The sequence below is a fragment of the Coturnix japonica genome, chromosome 9 (assembly GCF_054131305.1).
Source record: "Coturnix japonica strain WE chromosome 9, WE-NBRP24, whole genome shotgun sequence".
Taxonomy (NCBI): domain Eukaryota; kingdom Metazoa; phylum Chordata; class Aves; order Galliformes; family Phasianidae; genus Coturnix; species Coturnix japonica.
Window position 1 is genome coordinate 31,471,754 of NC_140671.1, and position 17,354 is coordinate 31,489,107.

General features: G+C 48.8%; 2 protein-coding genes across 17 annotated transcripts in view; both read left to right on the plus strand.

The window, feature by feature from the left end:
- The window catches only part of IGSF21 (immunoglobin superfamily member 21), a 66,610-nt gene extending 55,570 nt beyond the window's left edge, over positions 1 to 11,040 (plus strand). For 5 of the 15 annotated variants that reach the window (XM_032448768.2, XM_032448767.2, XM_032448770.2 and 2 more), the window contains 8 exons: positions 2,761 to 2,882; positions 6,519 to 6,637; positions 7,074 to 7,189; positions 7,548 to 7,989; positions 8,306 to 8,391; positions 8,541 to 8,733; positions 8,816 to 8,854; positions 10,026 to 11,040. In XM_032448768.2, coding sequence (XP_032304659.2) covers positions 2,761 to 2,882; positions 6,519 to 6,637; positions 7,074 to 7,189; positions 7,548 to 7,989; positions 8,306 to 8,391; positions 8,541 to 8,733; positions 8,816 to 8,854; positions 10,026 to 10,480 — 1,572 coding nt within the window. In that variant the 3' untranslated portion in view covers positions 10,481 to 11,040. Of the gene's footprint in view, positions 1 to 2,760; positions 2,883 to 6,518; positions 6,638 to 7,073; positions 7,190 to 7,547; positions 7,990 to 8,305; positions 8,392 to 8,540; positions 8,734 to 8,815; positions 8,855 to 9,076; positions 9,346 to 10,025 lie in introns of those variants that run through there. The other 10 variants (XM_085509297.1, XM_015882789.3, XM_085509300.1 and 7 more) reach the window with 4 other exon arrangements.
- Positions 11,041 to 12,146: 1,106 nt separating this feature from the next.
- Positions 12,147 to 16,616, plus strand: KLHDC7A (kelch domain containing 7A). Of its 2 annotated transcripts, XM_085509290.1 has the most exons (2): positions 12,147 to 12,261; positions 12,596 to 16,616. In XM_085509290.1, the coding sequence occupies exon 2, from the start codon at positions 12,696 to 12,698 to the stop codon at positions 14,766 to 14,768; it is 2,073 nt and encodes a 690-aa protein (XP_085365416.1). In that variant the 5' UTR covers positions 12,147 to 12,261; positions 12,596 to 12,695; the 3' UTR covers positions 14,769 to 16,616. The 2 variants fall into 2 exon arrangements, with proteins under 2 accessions (XP_085365416.1, XP_032304656.2); XM_032448765.2 differs by lacking the exon at positions 12,147 to 12,261 and having other exon boundaries at positions 12,290 to 16,616.
- The last annotated feature ends 738 nt before the right edge of the window (positions 16,617 to 17,354 follow it).

Sequence of the window (17,354 nt, forward strand, 5' to 3'; positions counted from 1 at the left end):
GGAAGCAGTCCAGGTGGTTTCTAGAGTATGTGGAAGATGCTTCCTTACACAGCTGGTTTGAGAACCTACCAGGGGTGGTGCCCTGCTGGACCTGCTTTTCACTAACAGTGAAGGACTGGAAGGAGATGTGAAGGTTGGGGACTGTCTTGGGCAGAATGACCATGAAATTGTAGAACTCTCTATTTTTGGAGATGTCAGAAGGGTGACTAGCAAAACTGCTATTTTGAACTTCCAGAAGGCAGTGGGTTGGTTTGGGGTATTGCATTCCAGATTTTTCAACTGAACCAAATCCGCTGCAATTTATAAACCTGCTCCTGTTTTGGGACAAGCCGCTGGTTTTATAGCTGCAGAGAAATTCTCTGAAATACAAGCTCAGCACTGATGGAGAGATCTTGGGACAGTAAGTGAGCATGGGCTGACTTGTGCCATTCATCTCCATGCCGTCTGGGTCGGCTCTGCTGCTCAGAGATGATAATTTAAATGTCAGCATAGGTAACTATTTTAATTCCTCAAGCTCAGGCAGGGAGACAAGGTCACACACAGCAGCACAGTGCATTGAGAGCCAGCAGCATGCTCTCTATTATGGCTCCAGCTTTAGGGAGCATCCCAAAACTGCACGTGATCCTTCTGCAGTATGTGCAGTGCTCATCTGTATGTACATCTGTATGCAGCATCCCAATACCGTTGCTCCCTTTGGGGTGCATGGGGGATGGAGATGCTCTTTTGGGGATCAACCCATCCCAGTTTTGGGCAAGGAATTCAACCACTCCATTTCTTTTCTCCCAGTAGTTTTTTTGGGTAGTTTTGAGCAAAAGGCAAGGCAAGGACCAGAGGGGGAGAGCTTGGGATACATAGCACCTCCCATCCTTTTGTAACCCATCTTTTCCTCTGCAGTGCCTCCCTCCATCCCTTGGTCCCCATCCATCACAGTGGGATGCTTATCGAGCATCCCGACGAGCTGCTCCAGCAATATTAATGGGGCGGCTGTGTTTTGGGGGCAGTAAGCAGCTGGGTCACTGCAGAGGTGAGAGCAAACGAGGGAGAAGCAGGAGGGAGCAGAAGGTTAATATCTCTCGGTACAGTGGCAGTCGTTGAGTTTTTGTCAGGAATAAGATCTTTCCTGGGGTTTATAAATAATACAGCAGGCAGCCCGCAGCCTCAGCCTGAGCTCGGTACTGGTGCTGCAAATGCACTTTTTCGTCTCCCTGTACCCCTTCTCCTTCTGCAGGAGGGGCTTCTTGGAGCTAGGGCTTGCAGTTTGGGGTGATCACCACTCAATGGTGATCCCAAAGCCTTTATCCCCTGTAGATTCTCCCAGCGGTTTTTCTCTGCAGCTCCTCTCAAAAAAAGCAAACCTGACCCTAGGGTGCAGATAAAAGGCTGTAAGTAGGTCTAATCCTTGGAGAGTGACTGTGCTGTGTGTGCCTTTTCAGAGGAGCCTGTTAGCTGCCTGTAATCCTCAGGGACCCACAGGGCTGCTGTGCCATCGCTTCTCAGGCGACCATGGGGGCTCCCCAGAGCAGCGATGCCTCTGCCTTCCTGGTGCAGTGCTCTGGCACCATTTGCTTTACATACATCTGGCCAGATGTGGAATCCACCCCCTCTTACAATGCAACTTGGCCATAGCATGGGGGTAGCACCACAACCCAGAAGGACTTTGCTAAGCCAGTATATTAAAAAAAACCAACAAACCTGACACATAGCTTCCCTCCTTTGGCAGTGACCAAGCTCAGAAGTAACATAAAATAGGGAAAACAAAAAAATGCAATTTAGCCATCTGGAGTGCAGCATTCTGGCTGGTCCAGCACCACGCTGTGATTGCATCTTGCAGTTGCAGCTGCGGGATTGGTGCAGCAAGTTGAGGATAGCACATTTATTGCATGCAGATGTTTCAAAAAACAGAATGGATTTTGCTAAATCCTTTATTTATTTATTTGATTTTTTTTTTCTTTCATTCATTTATTTTCTGAGATGCTTTTTTATCTCCAAAATAATCACTGGAAAACCCCCACAGACATTGCACCAACAGCTGTGGCACATTGAGGTCTGAGTGTGGCACCGGGATCTCTCCTCCTTTCCCAAACCTCCCTGAACCCAGCCCAGGCCATAAATGAAATGTGGAGCAAATGGGATCTCTCCTTGAAAACTTCCCTTCGTCCCCCAGTGAGGAGAGATTTATGGCTCCAGTAATTCTTTGTGCTGCTCCTTATCCTATGTCCATAGGAGAATGTGTTTTCTTTGTAATAAAAGCCTCAGCCTCAGCAAATAAATCTATGGAGACAGTTTTACTGACAGCATTTTCTCCCTCCTATATGTGATAAAAAGGGGGGAAAGAGAAAATCTGGAGCTGAAGTTTTTTTCCCAAGCAGGGAGGGAAGCATGGGGCAGGAGAGTGGGGAGCTGCTGCTCTGGGGTTTGTCACTGCACTTTTGTGCCTGATGCCTATTTTGTTTCAAGAAGGACAATTGTATCTCTCTTGATCTGAGCTGTTCCAGCCCCCCAAATCTCCATGGTCAAGATGCATTGCTTTCTTTTGCTTTTTTTGCTTTTTCTTTTGTACTCAAACTTTACGAGTCACAGTGAAGGGGGATACACAACCTCTCTGCTCCCCTCGAAAAGCTTTTTTCCAATTAGAGATGCAAGCCCCAGGGAGCAGCTGGAGATGGGTAGTGCCGTAACCTTCCAACTGCTGCAGTGATAACCAGACAGAAACTGGAAGACTTTGCTTCATGAGATTTATAGGTGGGGTTCTGTTTGTAGGTCACTGATGGTGGCACAATCAAGCAGAAGATCTTCACCTTTGATGCCATGTTCTCCACCAATTTCTCACATATGGAGAACTACAGGAAGAGGGAGGACCTGGTCTACCAGTCCACAGTGCGGTAAGTTGTTCTGATGTTGCTGTCCAGCTGCAGAGTCACATCCTCTAACACACTGGCTTCTTCTTAATGCCTTTTTTAGGAGTTTTCCCCATCCTGGGATGCTTGAGGGTATTAAGTGAGGTACTGGGACATGCTGCCCAGGAGGTGGTGGAGCCACCATCCCTGCAGGTTTTCAAGGTGTGTGGAGGCAGCATGTGGTTAGTGGCCATCGTAGGGATGGGTTGGAGTTGGACTGGATGATCTTAGGGGTCTTTTTCAAACTTAGTGCTTCAACACTTCTGTAAGTCAGTACTTTTCTTCTTTGTTCGTCCGTGGGGATTTGGTAACCCCAGGATCTTACTAATGAGATAATTGCATGTGCTGGGAAGTTGCCTCTTTTTTGCTGTCTTTCTTTTGCCACTCCAAGGAAATGGTCGTATTGCAAAGCACTGTCACCAAAGAGCCAGGGTCTGTCCCCAAGGTCCTGTGTGTCCCTGGGAGATAGGCTGTTGTTGGTGGAGATTTCAAGGGTTGAAATAAGCTGGGGAAAAAAAAATATATGTATATTATTATATATATAAATATATATTATATGTGTATTTTATATAGATATATATAAAACAGTCAGCATAAGAGCTCATCTTTGTGTTTCTTCCAAGTACAAAATCACTTGAAAGAGTGTCGTCTTTATTACTAATTACACACTTGTTTTATTGCTGATGTTATTAAAAAAAAAAACAACCTGAAGCCTGAAAAAAAACATCGGGGGAGACTTAATTTAAGCCAAAAATGCTGAAGTGTTTATTTTCATGGGGTTTTTTAACTTTGTTTTCCTTTTAAATTAGAATTTGCTAGTCATTTTTCAAAGCTTGTTTTTCCAAGTGCTGGGTAATAAAGTTAGTATGTATGGCAAGGAAATGATAGTCAATTTCTCAAGGCAGCACTGTGCCGCACACCTTCAAATATCCACAATACAGAAAGGGTTCAGCATGGTTTATCCCTTAGATAATCATCCATGTCTAGCTGTGTGCAAGCATGATATTCTAGGCAATTTTTTGGTATGAATTTTGTTGGGGTTTTCGATGTTTTTTTTTTCTACTGTATTTAGCTTTGTGTTTTGTTATAAATGAGGGCAAGTGCTTGTGATGGCTTGAACTCATGGCATGAGATGGTTTGAATTTTGGTTGGTCTTGTGTGGAGCCCAGTGTTGGTCTTGGATAATCATTATGGATCCTCTCCAACTTGGGATATTCTATGATTCTGTGGTGGATAAATGTGAATATAGAGTGGACAGTAAATAGGAAAATAGGGCTGGAGGGGTGGTGCTCAAAGGGATGCTCAGGAGATGCTCAGGCAGTGATTAGGAGGCCTAGAGGATAATACTCAGGGATTGCTGGTGAGAATGTTCAGGAGATGCTTGGTGGATGTTCGCAAGATGCCCTGAGGAGGCTTAGTTGTTATACAGGAGGATGCCCTGAGGATGCTCAGGAGATGCTCAGAGGAATGCCAGGATGATCCCCTCCTTGAGTTTCACTTCTCTGTTTAGTTCTGGCTCTGCTGATCCACTCACTTGATTGTCTTGCAAATTTCTGACATGACTAATTACTGTTAGGAGGAAGTTTTGGAGGCTTCGCTAATGGATTACATGTTCCCTAACTTGACAACCTTGTTTTCCTGCCCTAACATCAGTGTTTCTGCTCACTGTGGATTTAACCACTTCTTCAACAGGCAGCACTGGCAATTTAAATCAGAATAAAACTTTCCTCCCATACAGAGCAAGACCCCAACCATGGGCAATCCTTGAGCCATCCCATGGTAATGAAGATGGACCAAATTCAGCCCCTTTAAGGCATTAAAGCCCCTAACAGCGTTTTGTCTCAGAAAGCTCCATTTTTGGGGGGATGGATTTTTTTTTCTTTCTTTTTATGTGTTGTAGAACTAATACAATTTGAGAGCAGAAAATTTTGCTGCCCTAGAATTGAGTACTTAAAAGCATTGGTAATTGTCAGTGCATTGCCTACAAATCATCTGAATTACCATGCAGTCCAGGATGTTTGCACTAGAAATATTTGCACACAGTTGCCTTTTTGCAGCAGAAAGCAGCAATGTGCCTCAGATTTGGGGAGAAAGGAGCTGTTTCTCAAAGGGAATGAAAAGAGCCCATTTTCTGAATCATTGGCTTGATGCTTTTGGTGGAAAGGGGGGGGTCTATCCTTACATCTTTCTGTTTTGGTGGCTGCTTCAGCAGACTGTAAAGTTGCTTTTTGAATCTATTGTGGTAGGTAAGTGATATATCAGTGGATTTTGACCAAAAAAAAAAAAAAAAAAAAAGAAAAAAAGAAAAAGAAAATCAGCTCAGGGTGGGGAGAGGTGTGTTCTAGGGCATGCTACTCACCCTACATTGAGCATCTGCATGGGATCCCAGCCTGGCTGCAAGGCACGAAGGGTGCAGTGGGGCATCACTGGGGCTTGGCAATTCTGTCCTGTCCTCTCTGTGCTAGCCTATCTTATATTCAGTGATCATTGTAGGTCCCTTCCAGCCATCCCATCCCGCTGTCTAGCAGGGCTGGATCCTTGCCTTTGGGATTATAGCTGTAGAAACCTCAACGTGATCCATTTTTCCCCCCAAATCTTGCAAGCTTAAAGAGCTAAAGCCACTGCAATAGGACAGGCCTGAAATGGAGCAGACCAAAATCATTCCAACTGCTTCTCCCTTCCCTCTTCTCTGCTAACGAAGCATGCGTGCATGGGCAATTAGAGGCTTCAACAGATGGTGGAGGCTCAGTTGAGAGCAACACGGCCGTTAAAAGGCACTGCCAAGTGACTGCTCGCGTCAGTGGGGGCTTGTTTACGCTAGCAGGGCTTTTGCATGGTGAGTAGGCGTGGGAAGGCAGCCAGGGGCTTCCAGCAAAGAGCCGCTGAGGTCTGCTTGCCACTCTGTTTCCCCCCTAAGCTGGGGAAGCCCTGCAAGGTGCATGCCTGAGTGCTGCAGATAATCCATTTGGGGGGCTGGAAATTTCTTTTTTTTTTTCTTGTAACGCTGGGACTGGCCAGATGATGCTCTTGCTTGGATGTCACAAAGGGAGGATGTGTGGTGGCCCAATCCCAATTTCTGCAGCAGGATGCTGCACTGGTGGGTGGCTCTTTGCAGCTGGTTGGAGTATTTCCTCCTACACTGCATTCCTCTCCTGTTTTTAAATGTATGTAAAGATCTGGATGGCATATAGATCAAAGCATGCCCTGCATAGGAACATGCTTGCTCAGAGTTTGTGTTTTTGATGCTTTTATCCACTGCACTCTTCCATAGCTGTGGCATTGTCCAGCTGGAAGCAGGGGTCCATAGCACCTGAGCCTTTCCCATAAGCATTTTGCAAACATTTAATGTCTGCGGTTTGCAGTGTTTTGCTCTCAGCAGTGCCTTTACCTCCTGTGAGCTTCTTCTTTCATTAATACCATTACTCACCTTCCTGAGGAGCTGCCAGTGCCAGTAAACTCCAGCTGCTAAACCGCATTACACAGCTCACTCCTGAAGCCTTTGCAGTTATTAATAGTTATCGATCCATGGCTCATTTCCATTACTATTAGCGGGATGTTCCTTGCTATGGATGAGGGAAGCTGGAGTGGGGGCTGGCAGTGAGTCCCCTCTGTCTTTTCCAGCCTCCCTGAGGTTCGCATTTCAGACAACGGCCCCTATGAGTGTCACGTCGGGATTTATGACCGAGCTACACGGGAGAAGGTGGTCCTGGCCTCCGGTAATATATTTCTCAACGTGATGGGTGAGTGCAGCAATGATACGATGGTGACAATGTTATGATGATGGAGATGATGAGTTGGTGGCAGCATGGTGGTGGAAATGATGTTGAGGTGGTAAGGATGATGAGGTGGTGATGGCAGAGTGGGGGGGATAGTGAGGCGGTGGTAGTGTGGTAGCGACGATGTGGTGGCAGTCATGACTAAACAACGATGTGATGGTGGGGAGTGATGAGTGAGTGAGAAGTTGGATGTGGACAGATGGGAAGCATTAGGAGGGTCTCTGTACCCCGTGCTCGAACCATCACCGAGACGTTTTGGTGACGGATCAAGGAGTAACTCCAACTCATATCTTCCCAGTTTGCAACACCAGTGAATTGCAGGGAGTCAGCGGGGTGAGGTGATGCTAAGGATGGGATGGGGACTCCATGCTCACAACCCGGCTCTTCATTCCCAATGCAGCTCCACCAACATCTATCTCTGTGATCGCCGCTGACACACCAGCGCCCTTCAGCCGCTACCAGGCACAGAACTTTACCTTGGTGTGTGTAGTGTCCGGTGGCAAGCCCGCCCCACTGGTGAGAATTTGTTTCTGAAAATATCTCTAGGTAGGTTCCCTGTAATCACCTGGCAGAGAACAGGGGATTGGAGAGAGAAAGGCTTTGTTTATGTACGCTCACTATGACCTGATAGTCAAAGGTCTTCGTAGGTCCCTTCCAATTGAAATTATTCTATTCCATTCTAGCCCATATATGATTTTTTACATATATATGAATAGATTGTGTCAAAGCAAAGCAAATTCCTACCCATTAGCACCGTAGCATGCTTCTGGAGAGCTCTGGGGACAGCTCCACTTGCAGCTGCCCAAGGGGGTGGTCCAACAGGTAGCCCAGTGCCACTGCCGCATGCTCCGCATCCCTTCTGTCCCCTCCACAGGTGTACTTCAAGCGTGACGGGGAGCCCATTGAGGCCACCCCGCTGCCAGAACCACCAGCTGCCACTGGGAACTGGGCACCTCGCAACCTCCTACACCGTGACCTGGATGACACCAAGGTGCCCCAATCAGTGGCCGAGGGAGAAATGGGGGGCGGGCCCCCCAACACTGCAGAACCCCCGCGGGGGCTGGTGGCTGAGCGGGATCCCACCACTGAAGCCATCCCTGAAACCGTGGTGAGCCGGGAGTTCCCCCGCTGGGTGCACGTGGCGGAGCCCATTTACTATTTCCGCCACACGCACGTGCCCATCAGTGATGGCACCGTGGAGGCGCGGGCCACCCTGACCTGGACCCTCAACCCCCAAATCGATAATGAGGCGCTCTTCAGCTGCGAGGTGAAGCACCCAGCGCTCTCCATGCCCATGCAGTCAGAGGTGACTCTCGGTAAGGACAGCAGTTCTTGGCTTTCTCTATGCATTTATTGCAATTTTGGGTGGGGAGAAGGGGTGGAAATGGTATCTTTTTGCTTTTGCTTCAGTTATTGCATTTATTGCATGTTTTTGTTTGCGTTTATTTGCATTTATCACCTGTTTTTGTGTCTCTCTTTTTTTTTTTTTTTTTTTTTTTTGCTTTTATTGCAACTATACTTGTATCAGTTTTTTGGTCTTTTGCCTCCCCAGCTGGCCAGCACCTCATCAAACCCTCGTTCACCCCAACCAAAGGCTGATGACCCTTTTCTCCCCATCCCTTTTTGTTGCAGTTGCTCCCAAGGGCCCTAAAATCATCATGACCCCAGTGAGAGCACGCGTTGGAGACACTGTTCGGATCTTGGTGCAGGGCTTTCAGGTCAGTGTCCACATGTGCTGTCCACATTGCCATAGGGTGATGCTGTCCTTGCATCCATCCCAGCATGTCAAGGTTGCCCTGTGGCTATAATGCTGGGACAATGGGGACTTGAGGGTCACGAAACCCACCCTGTTGTCCTCTCTATGCAGAATGAAGTCTTCCCTGAGCCCCTCTTCACATGGACCCGTGTGGGAAGCCGGCTCCTGGATGGCAGCGCCGAGCACGCTGGGAAGGAGCTGGTGCTGGAGCGAGTGCCAGCTGAACTCAATGGCTCCATGTACCGCTGCACTGCGCAGAACCCATTGGGTTCCACTGACACCCACACTCGCCTCATTGTCTTTGGTACAGCATCGCCCTTTCCCCACGTGTCCCCTTCCCTTTTTCTTCCCCCTTAACCCATTTCTCTGCTGATTCTTTCCCTTAGAAAATCCAAACATTCCCCGAGGAACAGAGGACTCCAATGGTAAGTGGTGCTGGAGGTGAGGTGAATCCAAGAGGTGGTGGCCCCATGAGGTCAGGCTGTAGGGGGCTCTGAGCACCCAGTCAAGCTGTAGGTGGCCCTGTTAATTGCAGGAGAGTTGGACAAGATGGCCTTAACTAGTCCCTCCCTGCTCAACAGATAGTGTGATTCTGTGATCAAGATGGAAGTCACTGAACTCTCCATCCCTTTTCTCCTCCTGCCCAGGTTCAGTTACCAGCCACCGCAGCTTCAGACTAGTTTTGGCACTCACCCTAACAGTGATCCTGGAGCTAACGTGAAGCTTCGCTTGCCTCTTCTTCTGTACAGCTCTGCCCATCATTTACACCTCTGCCAATTGGTTCTCTTTTTTTTTCTTCTTTTTCTTTTCTTTCTTTTTTTTTTTTTTTTTTTAATGCTATTTACAGTTTCAGTCTCTGTCTATGTCTTGGCTTCCTCGAACAATTTAATTAAAAGAGAAGAAATCTGCCTCTGTAGAAGCTGCACTGAATGTTTCGTCCTCCTGTCTGTAGAGGCAAGGGAAGGCTTGGGGTGGGAACTGAAGGAAGATCTGGGGACTGGTCTGGGGTACCTGAGACCACCTTGGGGCACCCAACACCGCCATGGGGAACCAATAGCTTTCCAAGGTCTGGGGGAGGGACACACTTATGCTATGATGCCAGGGCCCAGTGTCCATTGGAGAGAAAGCAGTAGGGACCATGTCCCTCCATTTGTACCAACCCTAGTTCACACCCAGGCTGGTAGGAGAGATGATCCTGACCCCACTGTGCTACCATACCAGGACTCAGATCTGTGGCACAACAGCATGAGTGCCACTGGGGTTGTAGACCCTAAAATGACAGTGCCCCACACCATCCTTCTGGTGCTAAGACAGCACTATGCAGGCATTCGCTCCCCTGACATTTCCCCTAGGAACTTAATCCTGAAGGATTAGCCAGCAGACGTGCAGTGCTTCGGCTTCCCAAAGCCCCATACCTCGTGTTAAGTATTATTACTATTAGTACTATTATGATTAATTATTATTAAGCAGATTCACTTCCTACCACTCACTGTTGCCAGCAATTTCCAGATCTCATAGGAACTGAATAAACACACAGTGGCTCAGGAGTCGCTACTGATGTGCAAAACCATTCAGCATTGTAATTTTTGCTGGAAGCTATGCAGGGACAAGTTTGCTCCAGAGGCCCCGGATGGATGGGAATTAGGGGGATTAGCCGCTCTGTTTTCATCCTGAAGCAAAAAGAACCAAGCATTCGAATCCCTGCCGGCAAGAAAGGATGCCAGCTGCTGAATCCCCAGCTCTACAAACCAGCTGCCCTCTGCTCCAAAGTAGGTAACAAACACTTTCTGCATCTGTTTAAGATGAGAACCTTTCTTACAGGGAAATCTGTGCTATTTGGGTTACCCGTCTGCTGTAGACCACACAGCACAGTTCCCAATGGCACAGATACTCCTTGCTGGGTCAGAAATGCAGTAACCCCAGTTGCACTCTGGGGCTCTCATCCAAATGCAGTTAAACAACTGTTATGCCTGCTTACTGTGCAAATGGGGATGTACAGACCCCCAAATCTCTGTTCAAGTGCAACATTATCACCTAAACCATGGAAATGAGTGTAAGGAAGGCAGTGCCATCATGCACTTAATTGCACCAGCTTCAGAGCAGTGCCACCACTGGGAGAGGATCAATGAGCCGATGGGCTCAGCATCCCAAATCCGCTATCCATATGGGACACTTGGCTCTTTTCTTGTTGATAATTGTAGGATCATGGAATTGTTAAGATTGCAGAAGACTTCTAAGATCATCGGTTCCAAGTGGAGATCATCTCGTTAAATCATCAAACCACAGCCCATCCATTATGGCAGAATATCTATCGATGTGTAGAGAGAATGGAAGTTGGGACCATGTCGTTACTAGAACAGCCCAAATGATGACCAAAGGTACGCATGAAGCTCTCGCTTTGGGCAGAGATACCTGATTTCATGTTGTCTCATGAAGTGCTGGAGCAGCTGTGTCACTTCATCTGCCATAGGAGCAGTGGTGATGGAATCGTGGAATCATTAAGGTTGGAAAAGACCACTATGCTCATCAAGTCCAAACATCAATGTGTCTTCACCTTCTGTGATTCTACGTGGAATTACAAAGGACATCAATTAAATCCTCTCTCTCCCCACCATACTCCCATTGTTGAGGATCTGATAGTGAGTAATGTGGGAGACTGTGAGGTTATGGAGCTGCTCTGCTTGGTTCATTATTGATGAGAGCTGACAGATTCTCCACTGACAATCTGTCTAAGAGATACAATTAGCTTGTGAAAAATTAATCACACTTCTTAGGGATGACGCAATCTGAAAACCCCAAGGAATGGCATTATCAATGTTCCCTAATGTCAGTGGACTTTGAAAAGGTTTTAGCAAAATTTGGAGGCAGCAATTACTTTCAATTAGGATGACAATTGCCTAGACATCACCTCAGCTTGCAATTGCTGTGTTCCATGCTCAAACACAATCCCTGCAAGGTTCAAGGTTCTTGGACCTTCTAAGCCCTACAAAAGCATGTGTTGATGAGAGAAACCACACGCTGCAGTGTGCCCCAGGCCAGGGCTTTTGCAGCCTTCAGCTCAAGGATGCAGCAAATCAGAGACTGGGAGGCCCCCAGGTCTGGGAGTTATGGGATGGGGGCACACAAGCAGGGATGCATTGTGTGGGAGTGACTCAGTGCCCTGCTGCCTCTGTTCTGTCATTACTGGGCACAGCTACTTGGCTGGCTTCACAGGGCTGCTTACAAAGGCGTGTATAATTCATGTTCCCTGCACAAGGAGCCCTCTATGCAGATCTTAGTGCTGATTAACAGCCACAGCAGCAAGAGATGTAAAACCCCAGGGCCTTTACAGGACAGCATTACAGAACTCTGAAAAACAGAGTACTGCACAAGGTGAGTAGTACTGCAGCCTTGCGATGAAACCTGGTTCCACCAGACTCCAGTGGTGCCTCAGTGTCCCTATGCCTCAGGTAAGGAACTAGCCCCCTACCCCTCTCCCCATAGCTCATTATCCACCTGTCACTTTCAGGCTCACCACCAAGCGAGTTCAGTGGCTATTGGGATCCTTCCTGTCACCCTTCATTAGTGAGCGTGCTGCCAAGTTATTCATCTGGCGCCGTGGAGCAGCTGCTCTGCGTCGGACCAAAGGTCTGCCCAGCTGCACGCTGCCTCCTCCCTTTGTTCCCTGTGCTCAGCTTTCACCTGGCGTCACCCCTCAGAGAGACAGAACAAGGAAATAGAACCTTTCTTGGGTCAAGCGAGTTGTTTTCCTCTTCCAGCACTATTAAATAGTAAAAATGGAGTGAAGCAGCATCGGCAGGATACACAGAGGATCTAGATTCCTTCCCATCAGGTTTGTGTTCCCTGAAAGTTCTCATGGAGTTTCTTTGTTTGCCAAGCTCTGTGTCACAACTCCCTGCTAGTGACACCTGAGCCCTCCCTGTCCCACCTTGCTCAAACACAACAAGCTCCCATGCAAACCTGCACGCTCAAAGTCACCTTGCCCAAAACTTCTGGCCGGTTCTGCTGGGGGCTCGGCAATCATTAATCACATTCTTCACATTCTCAAGTGCTTGGCACGGAAAAATGATCCAGTGGGTAACTGTGCTCTGGCAGTCCGACATGCAGCTGACTGGCAAGCTGCTTCTTTCTGCCACTGCTCTGCTCCTGCTGACTTTTGCATACAGATTTTACAAGTCCCGCTCAGCACCTGGAGGCAACAACCCAACATCCGATGCATGCAGAGAGAAGGGGAGAAGGAAAAATGCAGCCCAGGATGGGCAGAACATGGAGGGGCTGCGGCACAGGCGAGTGTTTGGGGAACGGATTGGTGGTGATGCCCAAGCAAGTGTGTCTTCAGCCGATCTACAGCAAAAGGGAGAGAAAATTCTGCCAGTGAGTGAAGAGGAAGATGGATGGGAGGCAAAATCTCACAGCATCAGTGATCTGAATGAAATGCTGAAGGAGGAAGGTGGTGCGAATGGACACAGCATGCTTGTCCCACACGTCGTGCTTCCCAACCAGACGGCAGGGGATGGAGGTGCACGAAGCACCGAGCAGGATTTGGCCAGTAGAATCAGCAGCCAGGAGGGGAGCAGAGAGATGATCCAGACCCTCAGTGTCACCTCGGAGCTGGGGGTAAAGATAACAGCAAGCTGCAGGGAGTCAGACACCTCCCACTCTTTCTCCTCGATTGCAAAGATCCAGGTGGAGGAGAGCTACATCTCTGAGAGGAAGGCACAGGATGGGGACCAGCATCTATCTCCTGGCCTCAGAGGTAAAATCTATGACTACTACGTCCAGTCCATCTCCCATTCCGTATCAAGAAAAAAATCTCTCCCATCTGCATTTATGGGTACAGCCTTGAGCTGCAGCTTGGAGCATGTCAGGGAAGAGCTGCAGTGCTTGGAGCGGGTCAACACAGAGCAACAAAGACTGGAGAAGGTCAAGGAAGAGCTGCAGACATCAGAAGGGGTCAAGGAAAAGCTACAGAGCCTTGCCACTCTGCTCCCTGAGGTTCACTCCCAGGAAACAGCCGTGGCATCTCAAAACCCTACCACCTCTCTTACTGTCCCATCAAATGCGGAGAACTTAGAGAAGGACCCCAAGCCCCCAGCTCCCACTCACAGCATCAGTCGTAAGAACAGCGTACTGCAGATTGCAGAAAACTCTCACCTCCAGCTGCCCATGGATGGGTTCTGTGTCACACCAGCCAGCGTGCCACCAGCAAGCCCTCAACTGGATCTGGTGGACAAAGCCAACTTACTCCAAACACCACCCTCCTCCCTAGACACCCGTTTGAACCTGGGGAACTGCTATGAGGTCCTCTGTAGGGCCAAGGCAGAGAAGCTCGGCTTCCTCCAGGAGGCTGCCTACAAGTTGATGAGTGACAACTACCTACAGGTGCTAAGGACACCTTCCATCTACTGCCACCTCACTGCCAGTGAGCGGGACCTCATTCTTCAGCGCAGAATGAAGGGGAAGATGTGTGTTGTTGTGGCAGACATCATCACACATGAGCTTGGCCTCAGTGCTAGCCGGCTCTGCTGCTATGATGACAAAGGGGACCGCTGGCATCACCTTTGCCACATCCCACCAGAGGTGGTCTCCCAGGGGTGCGCCATGTGCAGCATGTTCAACTACCTCTTTGTGGTGGCAGGCTGTGAAGGCTCGGGCCGTGCACAGAGACCTTCCAACCGCGTCTTCTGCTACAACCCACTGACCAACATCTGGAGGGAGATCTGCCCCTTGAACCAAGCACGACCTCACTGCAAGCTAGTGGCTTTGGATGGCTGCCTCTATGCCATTGGTGGAGAGTGCCTGTACACAGTGGAGCGGTATGACCCACGATATGATCGCTGGGTCTTCATTGCCCCGCTACCTCACGACACCTTTGCTGTAGCCCACATGGCCACAGTGTGTGACGGGGAGATCTACGTGACGGGGGGCACCTTGCGCTACGTGCTGCTGCGCTACGTGGCCCGCGAGGACGTCTGGACAGTCAGCCCAGCTGGCGGTGGCAAGGACAGGACAGTGGAGATGGTGAGTGTCAACGGCTTCCTCTACCGCTTCGACCTCAATCGCAGCGCGGGTATTGGTGTCTATCGCTGTCGAGCCAAGGCCAAGCTGTGGTATGAGTGTGCCACCCACACCAAAGCCTACTCAGCCTGCTTCCAGTGTGCTGTGCTGGGCAGCCTGGTGCATTGCATTGGTCGCCACTTCCACATCCGCTTCTTGGCCGACCACGTCTCACCACGCTTCGGGACCAAGGAGCTCCAGCCTTTTCCTTCACCCCGGGGCAGCCTCATCCCAGTTGTCCTGGTGTTGCCGTGGGCGGGGATGGAGCAGACACAGGTCTGAGACACTACGAGATTGTGACAACCAGGTAACAGAGGTCACCAGACTTCATTTACAGCTCTCTATTGGACTAATGCTATCAGAAAAATGTCACATTCATTTACCTTCCACTGTTGGACCAATGGCACCCAGGACAAGGCCACCGCTTCATCTTCCCATTCCCTGTAAGTGGAAGAAAACAGACTGCACTTAAACAAACATAAACCTAGGACTGGAGACACAGGAAAGAGCAAAACTGGAGCTGGGCGGACTTGTTTGCCTACAGGTATTTAAATGCAGGTGTGTCTGCTTGAATGCAAATAAGCTTCCAGCTACTTCCACAGGAAGGTGATGGGGAGCTGCACCCAAACTGCTCAAACAGCCCCATTTGGAAGCAGATGCTGATGCAACCACAACAATTTGGTCCAAACGCATACTACTGCATGGTGCACAAGATGCTTGGTAGCATCTTGCTCACCCCAATGGGCTTGAAGGCTGCATCCTGCTATAGTGACGATACAGAGAAACTAGGGAAAGCTGAGCATCCCAGGGATGCGGGAGCTCAGCGGGATCAAACACAAAGACCTCAGCCCAGATTTATGCCAAAAGGTTGAAAGATGGGAATCAGGACCTTGTGTGGAACCCAGCACAACGGGGTCACCGCCAGCACTGGGAGGGCAGCAGAGATGAAAGGAGCTACCAGGAGAGCAGGCAGCCAGCCGGGCAAATGTAATGAGAGTCATTTGTGGAGAACAAACCTCAGCAGGCACAGGGGGGGAATGGAGCTGGGGGAAGGGAACACACACCCTCCCTTCATTCTGGGAAGAAAATGTGGCCATTTGGAGGCTGTCCAAGCTGCAATAACAGGCTGGTGAAGGACTATTTAATTAAAATCCACACGGCGTTTGAACAGAAAAGGGCTCAGAATGAATAAGCATGGTGATAAAATATTGTAAGGGAAACCATTGATCACAGCCTGAACCTCTGATGAAACACCTGAGGCAAGCAATGAGTCAGCTGCAGGAGCACGGGTGAAGGTAGTTCTGCTGTGCTGCTGGAAGGGGTGTATCCCTCTGCCTCCCCTAGGTCCCATTTTAGGGCTGACCACCACTATGGTAGTACCTCTGTCTGGAGATGGCTCCTTTATGGAGTTCTGGTGGTGACCCTTGGCTTTGGTGAGCGCCCATCTTGACTGAAGGCCTCGGAGTTGGTGAGTCCTTTTCCTTAGATACCCTCTGGCTTTCTATCTCCAACTATATTTGTATTATTCCAACTGTGCACTATACTTGTATTACTTTGACTGCTCAAATATGCATTGGCTCCAGGAAAAGTTTTCCCTCCCTAGCACAGTCCTTTGCTTAAAGTGTTCATGGCTTCTGATTCACAAGCTTCAGTGAGGAGGGAATATCTTCCAGCTTGTTCAGGGGAAGGGTGGCTGGATGCTGAAAGCATGTTGAAGGATGCTGGAATGTCAATGACCAGCAAGAATCTGCTGGTGTGGAGGTATTCTCCACTGGATGACTGGCTGCTACTGCAACCTGTGAAGTGATTTCAGTCCTCAGCCAGCCCAGGACCTTTGTCCAGAAGCAATAGACATTCACTGCTACTTCAGCTCTCACCAGACTTGAACTCATGGATACTCCAGGGTTGATTTTATCAACAAGGTTATTCATTCTCGTGATTAATCAATATATCTTCAGTCCTTCTTTCCCACTGTGTTCCATCCTAGGACCAGGCTTCATGCTTCACGTGTTGCTCTTCTTTTGAACTTGTCCAAAAATTCATTATCTTCTTTCTTCTGAGCTAGACCAGTCCATTCCATCTGTCTTATGATTTGAACTTATTAACTACTAAATAGCAATGTCAGCATTATTATTGTCTACCTCTGCTGTCTTATAGTCTAACAGCCCTACATGGGTCATGGTTCAGGGCTATACAGGGGATACATGATTAGCAGATTGGTTGAGAACTTTACTATTTTCCCTATCAGTGACACACAAACACGGTCCATATTTCACTGGCAGATGAGGATTCCCAGCTCTGCAGCTTTTGTTGTTGTTGTTGTTTGAACCTTCAACAAAAAGGAATCAGATCCTCTTGCGTTTTACACCACATTCATTGCTTTTAATGGACGGTGGCTGCATTGACATCTAAGTGGCTTTTTTATTTTTATAATTTTTTTTTGGACTTTTGTTGTTTTCTTTGGTTTAGAAGTGGAATTTCCATCATAAATAAAGTGCCACTTACACTCTCTGAGGGCACTGCACACATTAGGAGGCTTCCAAGTCCAGTTTAGGACATTTCTCTCTTCGCTTCTTTTCCCCCCTCTCTTCGCTTCTTTTCCCCCCCCCCTTCGCTTCTTTCTTCCCCCCCCCCCCCCTTCGCTTCTTTCTTCCCCCCCCCCTTCGCTTCTTTCTTCCCCCCCCTCTTCGCTTCTTTCTTCCCCCCCCTCTTCGCTTCTTTCTTTCCCCCCCGTCTTCGCTTCTTTCTTCCCCCCCCCTCTTCGCTTCTTTCTTCCCCCCCCCTCTTCGCTTCTTTCCCCCCCCCTCTTCGCTTCTTTCCCCCCCCCTCTTCGCTTCTTTCCCCCCCTCTCTTCGCTTCTTTCCCCCC